At 38.9% G+C, this 11,791-nt stretch overlaps 1 protein-coding gene across 1 annotated transcript in view; it reads right to left on the reverse strand.

The window, feature by feature from the left end:
* The window catches only part of LOC115768474 (high affinity cGMP-specific 3',5'-cyclic phosphodiesterase 9A), a 61,715-nt gene that overhangs the window by 23,473 nt on the left and 26,451 nt on the right, over nucleotides 1-11,791 (reverse strand). The window contains 1 exon segment of the mRNA XM_030713049.1: nucleotides 4,017-4,342. Coding sequence (XP_030568909.1) covers nucleotides 4,017-4,342 — 326 coding nt within the window.

Here is an 11,791-nt window from a genome sequence, read left to right on the forward strand (position 1 = left end):
CAATATACCCTTATACCCATTTTTAATGGGTTCAGAGTATAAAAATAGCACTTGGAGTTTGTTTTCCCCAATTTATCGCAGAGATTTGTAGGTTTTTTAAAGTGATTGACATTATGGTATAAAAACATTTTAGGATGGTCATCTTATGGTCTTATGGTCTAAATTATCGATTGGTTCTGCCTATCGATAGCATCGGAAGTTAAATGGATTCTATTGTTGTTAAAAGCTGGGCGCAGTGTGGCGGCGTCTGATTGCATTTGTTGTTGCTGCTGTTGCAGTTGAATAAGAAACGGCAGCGACAATGACAGCAGCAACAACAATCGCGAGAACAACAACGAGACGAGAATCGCTGTAGTTGTAGTTGCACGCATTGTGTTGCTTTATAAAGAGCTCAAGCCCACAAATGTGAATAGATTCGAGTGTGTTTTAGTTGTATTTACTTTAAACCATTTGCCATAAGCCAGAAACTGCAAACTGCTTTCAGCTTGTCTCTCCCTTGTGCTCTCAGAAAACAAACCACTTTGCGGGCGGCCCTTGCGGCATGCCACATATGAAACAATTGCAGTTGCCGCTAGTGCACCATTCATGCTTTCATCTCCGTTTCTCTTTCAGCTTTTCCCTTTTCCGTTGTGCATTTTATAAATTTTCACTTTTTATTTGGTTGCACAGTGGCACGCCCATCGGCGCCAACTTGGCTTTTGTTGTCAAGTTGAAATAATTTTTTAAAGTTTCGTTTCCTCTCCGCAAAGTCAAAAGCCATATGGCATAGCTACAGTGAAGCTGGCTTAATAGTGAACAAAAATGTAAGTGCTTAAAGCTTAAGCTTAACTTCTTCCATTCCTTTTTTTTTTTTCGAAAGTCACCATGCGTTATGTTTTCCAACACCATAGGTATAGCATAGTTTGGTCGAAAAACTTGAGAAGAACTTGAGAAACAGCTAATTACTTGTTGGGCACTGAACAAAAAAATGTCCTAAACAAATTTCAATATTTGCACTAATTAGGCGCCTGACAACACTGTTTTCATTAGCAGTTATGTTGAACATTAAGGCAGCAATTAAATCGCTTATCAACACTACTTTCAACATCAGTATTGATTAAATGTTTCCCAAAATGGTTGAGGCCTTATTATATATTAACAGGAGTAGAAATAGGTTCAATTGAGCCGTATAATTACAATATTTCGTTTGCAGCTTGTTTCCACATGCATTATTTTTTTTTGTGCTTTTCGCTCTTGACTCAAGCTCCTTTTTATTCCGACTGCCTTCTGCTAACGATATTTATCGATAAACTTTAGTAGCTGCCCCTCTGCAATGCTACTCAGCGTTGAAGTCTTGTGCGAGCTGAGTTCTTAATTTATTTTTTTCGGAGCACTGTGGCCTACAACTTAAGATGCCAACTAACAGCGCATTAATATTTCATCTAAATGTTGAGCAGACGAACCGCTGCCCCAAAACAACAACTACAACAGCAACAATAACAACAAGAACAACATAAAATATATATACTATATAAAGACTGCATAAAAAAGCAAGTTTCATTTGCCAAAAATGTAGGTTAAAAACTCGGTTTGCAAAATGCTTCGTTGGCACTTGAGAATCTAAGTGGGTCGCTGTCGGTGGGTTGGAAGGTTGTTGTTTTTTCTCTCTTTTTTTTTTGTTTTTTGGAGGTTTTGGATTTTGGGTGGGTTTTTGTGTGGGTTTGTTCGTTTGTTGTGCGCCTGGACAGCAGCTGGCCGCTTGTTGGGCACAATTTGCATTCGCCAGCCGCTGATTTTCCTTTTGTATACCCTTGTGCAGGGTATTTTAAGATGGTTGTGATATTAACTACGTGTCTTAATAGCCATAAGCTATGCAATTACACAATACGTGCACACTCTATATACGAGCATGTTAAATATTATAATGCTTCTGTTTATGCATCAAACCTTACAACTGTTGTTGTTACCGAAGAAACTATTTTGTTTTACAGATAGGGTAATAAATTATCAATACTGTGCTATTATATGTATTAAACACTGCCTTAGCACCTAAAGTTTGCTCAAAAACAAATTTTATATATGCTAACTATCAGGTAACGTAATCAAACTCTGGCTTAAGAAGTTTCCTAAAGAAATAAAATTAATGAAATTTCGTAAGCTTTTATATTAATAAGCTTTCATTTCAGTTATCGGACGAAAACTTTGTGATTTTTTGAGCAAACTCATCAAGTTAATATATTTAAATATATTTTTTTTGCTTTGTTAATACGGAGTTTGGTTTTGCTTGCCTTGTTGTTTTTCGTTGCCTGGCGGTTGAAATTCTCAACAAATTAAAGTCTCGAAAGACGTATATGATACTTATATGCCTCAGCTCGATAGTAAGATAAGCTGATGATGGAATCGGGCGAATTGAATGGAAAACGGATGACTATATCTTTTATGTATATGTGAAGGCACTGCCGTCAACTATGTTTATTGAAAAGTGACTAGTACAGAATTGATCTAAATTATCATTTGGGCCGGAATATGCGTGCTAAAGACTATTACAACTTACGAACACGTGAAGGGTATTCAAATGTCAGCTAGCCATAGTTAGCTTTTTGTTTCCTGCTTTAAATTTTTGTCTTTTTTTTTTGTTTTTATTTCCTTGCTCTTGGTCCAAATGCCTGACGAGTTTGTTTTCTACTCTTCTTTTCGGTGAGTGGCCAGTCAGTTTGTCCAACTGTCAGTACCAATGTCTGTCTGCCAGTTGTTGTTGTTGTTGTTGTTGTTGTTGCTGTTGCTGTTGCTGTTGCTTTTGCTGTTGCAGTTGTAGTTGTAGTGAGCACTGAGCGACATTTTGCGCGTCTATTTCTTTGCCTCTTCAGTTGTTGCTATTTTTATTTGTTGTGTATAGCCAAAAATAGGCCTTTTCTTACACTCACACATACACACACCTAGACGTACATGTGTGCCTCTTGCTGCTTTGTCTGTCTTGAGCGCCCTTTGGCGTTTCTGTTGCATACAACGTGGCGTCTATTGTTCAGCTGCAGACACACACACACACACACACACACACACACACACACACACACACACACCAGCACACGCACACACATAAGAAGAGGGACAGAGTGAGAGACTGAATATATTGATTGCAGGCAGCCTGGTCATCTTTCATTCTTTACGGCTATATGAATGTACATAGATAAATATATATAAGTACATACACATATATCTATAAATTGTCTATGTTTGGATTTACCCTAGCTACGCCGCATTGCAAGCGTCTCTTGAACAATTTCAATTGAATTCAATTCCTGAAAGGCCCAGCTGTTGTCCTGAAAGGACACCCAAAGGACACTACAGCTTGTTGCAGGTCTGCATTCATAAAGAGTTTGGTTCAATTCCACAATTTAAGCTCAAATAAATTAACAATCAATTAAAGTACCTGTTTGTGAACGAATCAGACAGAAACAAGGTTTTTAGCAGCCTTCGAAAATCGGTCTCATGCTGCTCATATTAGTCCACATAATAAACAAGGATATTTATTTAAATAAAAATAGTTAACGACACTTGAATTACTCGAAACTATCGAATTTATGGGTATTTACGCTTCAGGATTCAAATAACTCGCTTGTTCTGAATATGCTTTTGATATTTAGGAATGGATTCACTTGATATGGTTAGATAATTGTCTGAGCGATTCTTGGCTTGAGTCCAAATGCTTTCTAATACATGTCAGAGAGGAGTGTGCAAATGACATATGCATGGATAGCAGATGAATTCTTATATATATATATATATATATATATATTCGTACGCACATACACAACGGTGCAGGAAAACCCGAAATCAGAATTCGATCCAGATAAAAAAATTTACCAACACTTGCGCAACTGTCAGGGTTGCTACCTAAGCAGAAAATTGAATGGATATCATTGAAATAATTGGAAAGTTGTTGTATAGAAATAACTGCTATGCTATTTCCCTATGATTGCACTCGAATCAATGATATTTCATAATTGCTAACGATAGAGTTGACAGTTTTCACTTACCATTTGGGCGACACAGAAACAATGCCGGAAATTATGAAATGGCACCTCATTGTAGTGCTTGTAGACCTCATAGAGCCACTCGCGCAGCGTATCGACGGGTATGCTAAACTTCTCAACGAAGCCAAGCTCGAGGAACATGGTCTGCATTAGGTGTATGACATCTGCATCGCCCCATTCATACGAATCGAAGGCCGGCAGACGTAGGGCCGCCTTCACCTCATCCGAAAAGTTGGTATCACAAATTTCCAGGAAGCGACGCTTCACTTCCTGATGCTTTGGTAGACTGCTCTTGCGATGTGGCGGGCCCAATGGCCGATTGGAGAGACCTGCGGATGAGAAAATGTTCGAAGCTCAAATTAGATAAGTATAGCATACAGCTAAATTTCGTTGCAGATACAGATACGGTTAACACGACAAAAAAATAAAAAAAAAAAAACATTCGAGAGGCGGAAATCAGTCAAGTGGGTGTGTTTGCTGCTGCTGTTGTTGTTGTTGTTGTTGTTGCCGGCAGAGGCAATAAATAAATCAGCAAATTGAAACAGGAAATATAGCTGGGAAGTCGGACTGGTGGTAGTCATGGCAATTTGGATTATTGCAAATGAAGAGCCATAAACAAGACGCAACGACAGACTAACTGAGCTACAACAGAAAGAGAGAGCGAGCGAGAGAGAGAGCGAGAGAGAGAGAGACACCAGCTAGTGAGCTGAAGCCAAAATGAAACCAAATCGAAGTCCAGTGAAAAGTGAAAATGAAACGGAACAGCAAACGCTAAAACGGCGGAAGTACACTGGCCGTACCGATGGGGGCGGTAGGCGGGGCAGCCGGCCAGCTACAGTTTTGTAGTTTGTCTCTGTGTCTCTCGTTTTTTGTGCCATGGGCGGGAAATTAAATTTTCAATCGGCAACACGCTTCACTGACCAGATGAAACAACAACAAAAACAAAACAACTACACCAGCACCTCTTTCCGTGTGTGTGTGTGTGTGTGTATGGCACAGGTGCATTTCAGGTACGACAACTGAGCTGAGCTGTTGATCTGTGGCCAACGGCCCCGAAAAACCAGACCCTAATGGGCCAGCCATGCGTCGCCCATCGCATATCGTTGACAACTGTCAAAAATGGACGTCGGAGCCGCAATACACGTTGCAACACTGGAGGCGCCACCCTGCAACCGTTGCGGTTGGCAACACTATGCAGCTATGCAACACTGGCTCGCACTGTTAGTTAATTCACAATAGGCTTTATTTTTTGTGCACATTTGTTGAAATTCACCGTTCTTCGATTCGTTGCGTTTCCTTGGTCTTTACCAAATTCACTTTAAATTTTCGGGTTTAAATTTTAGTTTTTTAAGCGTAGGTCCTTAATGATCTGTTTATTTTTTTTTGAGACTCATGGCTTAAGTAAGCGCAAGCCTCTAAATTTGTTATATTTTCTTAAAATATTAAGTTGAGCAGTTCCTGTTATATTCTCTATGTATTTTGTCTATTGGTTGGATATTTGTTAGCCTTAGCTTGGCATATAAATTGTTGTTCGTCTTCAACTTCTAGCACAATCGACTGCAATTTAAGTTTCATTCTAATATTACTTTTTATGTGTTCTCCTGCTTCTCTCAATAATATGAGCTACAAGGTTTTAGCAGGCTGTTAAGTTTCGCTCCTTGTGGGGGACACAAAGATATTCTTCTGCCCAGCCTTGCCTTCTTTGCCTAACATTTCGATTAATTTTTTAATTTCTTATGAATTTTTTTTAAAAAATATATATTTTTTCGTGATGATTCTTTTTATTGAGTAACATATAACCAACCTAATTTTTCACTTGGTTCTATAACTGTTCTGCATTCAACTTGAAAATAGTTACATTTTGCATCTATTTTGTAGTGCTACTTTTTTAATTTGGCCTTCAAGTTCAAGCCGTTAATTGGCCAGATAGCTGTTTGCAACAACAACAGGTAATTAGTGGCAACGCCCTTCGTTTTGATAAGCCTCATTTATAGGAGAGCAATTGCTTTCTGTTCTCTATGTTCACTTAATTGCAATTAATATTGATTTCACATGTGTAACTTCTTAATTTCCTTGTGCGTTTGCTTGCCTTGCAGCCTTTTAGTGTGTCAGTTGCATTTGGCGCTTGATTTATTATGCATCGTCCTCCACGTTAACTTAGTTTTGGCAGTTGAGCAAAAGCATGGCTTTTAAACAGTTTTTGGCTCTTCGCATGAAATTCATAAAAATTGCTTGAAACTTCTCACAGATGTGTGTGTGCGAGTGTGTGTGTGTGTGTGTAATTTATTAACCTCCGGTGTCACTTGCACAGTTTGACAAGCACATCTTGGATATGGATGGTTCTATTGTTAATTTAGAGCGTGACATTTTTTGGCCCGAGGCAGCTCGATCAAAATAGTTGCGATGCTTGTGTAAATTGCAAAATTCCCTGCTCACACTTGCCCCTTAACCACTTTCCCTTCGCCTTTCATTTTCACTTTGCTTTTGCCTTTGCCTTTGCCTTTGCATTTGTTACCCACCGCAGCCACTTGATAACCTGCCACGCCCCATCCACTACAGTATGGGCAAATAGGCGCACATATAATCAAGAATGGAAATTTGATTAAAATTGCTGCTTTTGATGCACAAAGAAATTAAAATGCTGACAGCCAGCAAAAGCAGAAAGAGTCAAAAGTGTGTGTGTGTTTGTGTGTGCGTGTGTGCGTGTTTGTGTATGCTACCCCACCAGTGGAATTTACCTGGGCTAGCCACGCCTTGTGGTCGACGCACACATGTGGAGCTGTTGCAAGCCAAACACTTTGCGGGCTGCGTTTATAATTAATTTACTGCCACTTACAATTTTTAATAAGCCAAGTTCTCAGCGCATTTATATTTGGCGCGCAACCGCGCACCTTTCAGCCAGTCACATGCCCCCCGACCCCATACACACAGCCCCCAGTCCCTTCCCTAGGCTACTTTGTGGAGTTGTGCCAACAATGTTGGGGGCCATTTGGCAGTTGTGTTGCCGCTGTGAATTTCAAATATTCGCACAAATGAAGTGAGGGTTGCGAGTTCGAACCCTTCCACCCGCAAAAGTGTTGTAAAATCTCAATGGCACAAAAAAAAAAAAACAGTTGCCAAATACAAATTATACTCTAGAATGAGAATAGTAGCAAAAAATCGAATAATAATAATAATCAAGGCTGCAAATCCAAAAAGAATTTTCAGTGGTGCAAGCAATGGGTTTTCCATATTTATGAACCCAGTTTTTTTTCGTCATATTTTGTAAATATCAGCACATAAAATAATTTACTAATTATGATACGGTTCAGATATAGCTTTCCTCTTCTTTATCCAACAAATCTCGTTTATGTACCTTCCATACCTTTCGGGTTCAATTATTTAATCAACCTAGCGGAATCCCGTGTTCATTAATATTAACATTCACATTAACATTTAACACTAATGTTAAAGGAATTGCATAGGAAATAAATATTATTATTAGCAAAGGACATGGTTGATGGACTGAGACTTTAACTCTATTTTTTTGATGCAATTCAAATGACAAGTCATTTCAGCTGTAGCTTTACAGATCAGCTATCTTCAGTTAAGTTTTAATTACTTTAATATACTATATGGACTATATAACAACGAGATGATCTAAGAAAAAGTACTGCAGACAGTAGAAACTATCTATTTCACCATGAGCATTGCAGGCCAAGCTTATGATATACTAATTTGATCCACACGTATCATAAATTCGAAATATACCTAAAAGAATCATTTAAAGCAACTTCTATTAACATGAACTCATAAATACGAGGACTCCGATTAACATTATCATACTGATCGGGATTTTATGTATATATATATATATTATTCAGCATGTAGGAATTTCGTGAGATAAACACAATACTCCATAACGTGTTCAATGGGAAAAAGCGTCTATCATATCCAACGTTTTTGCTGACTTGCGACAAGGCTTTGTAGAAAGGTGAGTATGTAAAAAGTATGCGATATTAGGGACTGTAGGGTATTAAAAATGTGCATTACACTTGAATACAAGACTGAAAAAAACCGATTTCACAATTATTATGCGTGCCACCAGGCACAGGACACACGCATGCTGAACAAGTGAATGCCAGCGAATGCATTTATGAATTTTACGAATACTTTATGCAGCGGCACAGCGTTTCGCTGGCTACGTATGCTGTGCATATGTTTTTTTTGCTCCCTTCCTGTCGCTCTTGCATAGCAGGTAAACTTGGGGCCACTCGTCCGTTTTTGCTTCTGCTTCTTTTTTATACCCTGAACCCATTAAAAATGGGTATAAGGGTACATTGAATTTGTGCGAAAGCCAAATGTATGTAACAGGCAGAAGGAAGCATCTCCGACCCCATAAAGTATATATATTCTTGATCAGCATCAATAGCCGAGTCGATCTAGCCATGTCCGTCTGTCTGTCCGTCCGTCCGTCCGTCCGTATGTATGAACGCAAGGATCTCAGAACCTATAAGAGCTAGATGTAGGTGTTCCTGGTTCCCGCGCAGATCGAGTTTGTTTCCGCAATCGATAAGAATCGATATCGATATCCTGTTTTTTGGGCAATTTTGGTAAATAATAAGAGCTAGAGTCACCAAACTTGACATATAGCTTCTAAAATAGAATATATATATGCATTTGATGTTGAAAGAAGAGGGTTCAGGGTATCCCCTAGTCGGGAGCTCCCGACTAGAACCTCTTACTTGTTTTTTTTTGGTTGTGCGAAACGCTCAGCCCCTTTTCGCACCTTATGCTCACCCTTTTTGCTACCTTTTTCTCACTTGGCTCGTCTCAATGTTAAATTGAATTAAACTTTTCTTCTCTTCCTTTATTTTTTTCGTTTGCGCGAACTTTTCCCCAACTCCGCCCGCTGGCCGCACTTGCCGTGTGACAATTTGATCGATGAGTTTCGAATGCCCTCAACAGAACTTTACAACCCGCCCCACCCCCAACAAATTTTCTCGCTTGAAAGTTCTACTGCATTCCTCTTGCGGCAGCTGCAAAATATTAACTGTCAATTATGTTTCGTTAGGGTTGGCTCTGTGAGTGTGTGAGTGTGTGTGGTCTTGGGTCTTCACATTTACATATTGCATTCACATGTGTGGCATGCATTGATGCATCATTTGTGTTTGCAGCATGCGGTATGTGGCATGAAAAATGCCAATTGCCACCCAAAATGACAGCTGTCATATTGACAGCAACAGGCACTTGCGTGGAATGGGTTGTGCGTGGGTGTGCGTGTGTGTGTGGCGTGTGGAAGGGGGAAGGCGTTGCTTAGAGGTCCTGTTACACCAAAATGTCTCAATTATTTGCACTCCTTCGCGTTAATAAAGCGCAACTCGAGACACAAACGATTAAAAGCAATCAAGTTAATTGAGGCGGAACGGCGATTGGCCACAGCAACAACATATGCCACATGAGAGACGCTTTGACAAACACACACACACACACTCACACACACATACATACACACTAGACAGTTTGTGGCCAAGACAGCGAAAACCCAATCAATTGCCAATCATGCATTTTAATGTAGTCTTTCCTATTTCCTATTTATGTGCACTTTGTTTCATTTTTCCTTCTGCTCTCTTTTCTTAAATTATTCTTCCCATATACCACTAATTTCTTACACTTCCTTACATCTTTGTACTTCTATACTCTTTTCTTCACCTTTATGCTTTCCATACTTTGTCTCTTTATGCTCTCTATTCTTCTGCCTACGCCTCGGATTGTTATATTTTCTTTACACAGTTAGTTTCTTATACTCTCTTTCATCTTGAATCTTCCTATACTATTTTCTTCCCCGTTATTCTTCCTATACTCTTCGTCATCTTTGTTCCTGCTCTTCTTTCTTCGCATTTTTATATTTCGCATTCTTCTTGATCTTATACTTATCAACATTTGTAATCCTGTTGTCATATTTTTATTATATTTGTTCTATTCATCCTTGTACTCACAATACGCTACTTTCCCCCGCCTCTTATTCCCTTTCAACTTTCCGACGCCTCCTTTATTTTTGTGCCCCGCCTCAATTTCATGTTCTGCATACACCACTTCATTTCCTAAGCCCACTTTTATTATTTTCCCCCACTTCTCATGATTTTCTCGTATTTAACTGCTTAATCCCCATGTTACTCTTGATTAATTTACATCTCCTCATCCTTTTACTTAATATGCTCCTCTTCACTGTACTCATCTTTATACTAATGCTTTCTGTGCTCCCATCCTTTTCATTATGCTTTTCTTGCCACTCTGCTCCTGATCCTTTTATTCGTTGTACTTCTGCTTCCTCCTTACCTTTCATTCGGTATGCCTCACATCATTTTTAACTCTTCATCCTTTGTTGTATTTGGTCTTACACTAATATGCTCTGTATTCCTTCTTCTTTCTGATACCCTCACTTATTCCTTTACTCCTTCTGCTCTCCCTACTCTCTCTATTCCCAACTCGCGCATTAATCAGCTCCTGGCTTAGGGCACCGCAGCAGCCGCTGCCCATATTGGCCACGCCCACGAGCAGAATTTGCTCAAGAGACGCCCATATTTATAGCCATAATATGATTCTAGAGATCTAGAGGCGTCTTTTACCATTCGATTAGTCGTGACTTGTTGGGGACATTTTGCTTGACCTTTGAGCAAATTCATTCGGAAACATTTGGAGCAATAATCAAAACGCTTTTGTTTTTATATTTGCTACACCTGAAATAATGAGGCATGGAAAGAACTCTCATTCACATTCAAAATGAAAATCTCACAATCCGAATTAAATTCTTAAAGCTTGTATTAATTCAAAGATTGATTTGTTTGATTGATTGACTATGCGGCATAATTGACATTTAGTTTGGATGACCTTTTTATTTGTCTTTGGGCTAATTAGTACTTTTATTTATGATATTTATTGGATCTACATCGGTTCGGCATATTGTAATTATAATGTTCTAAATGACAACAACGTTGAGCTGTGTAATTGTCATTCAGCTCAGAATATTGGAGTTCCATTTGTAAGAATTTGATTTATGCAGTAATTTTTCGAATGATTCGAAGTGCATTCATCTGCGAGACACAATGTAGCTATCATTCATGCAAGTTATTGGATTAAAACGATTTATGTAAATACGTGAAATCAGAGGAGATGATCAGCATGGCTGACATTCACATATTGATTCTAGATGACAATAACATTTAACCGATAGTTAAATACATGAAATCCAATTCAATTGTCTGTCATTTATTTCAGATGACACATGCAACAGTCATTTACCATTTATGCAACTGTCTTTCTTATAGAAGATTGACAGGGTATTCGACGTCGCGCAGCCAAAGGATGATTTCCTGTAAAAGTGCGCGCTGCTAAAGATTTTTTTCTGTTTGTTGTTGTTGTTCGTGTTCTGTTTTGTTAAACATGCATATTAAGTGTCTCTGTGTGTCCGAATAAGACACTCTCATACACACACACACACACACTGATAAAAGGGCAAAGACTGTAAAAAGACGACGAATAACATTGCGTAAAATAATTAATTACAATCAATTAATTAATTAGAGAGCGCAAAGGGGGGTCATTAGGGCAGGCAGGCGGCAACATCCAGCAGTAACAGGCCAACAACAACAACATCAACAAAAAAAAAAAGACATTTGTACGACGACAACAACAACAGCAACAACTGATATAAGCAACTTGTGTACATAATGTGGTCGTAATCAACATCAGCGCATGTTTTGCTGTCCCTTTTTTTTTGGCAGCTTCTCTGCTGCTTC

Source organism: Drosophila novamexicana, unplaced genomic scaffold (assembly GCF_003285875.2).
Source record: "Drosophila novamexicana strain 15010-1031.04,08,12 unplaced genomic scaffold, DnovRS2.1 tig00001810-arrow-arrow-pilon, whole genome shotgun sequence".
NCBI classification, from domain to species: domain Eukaryota; kingdom Metazoa; phylum Arthropoda; class Insecta; order Diptera; family Drosophilidae; genus Drosophila; species Drosophila novamexicana.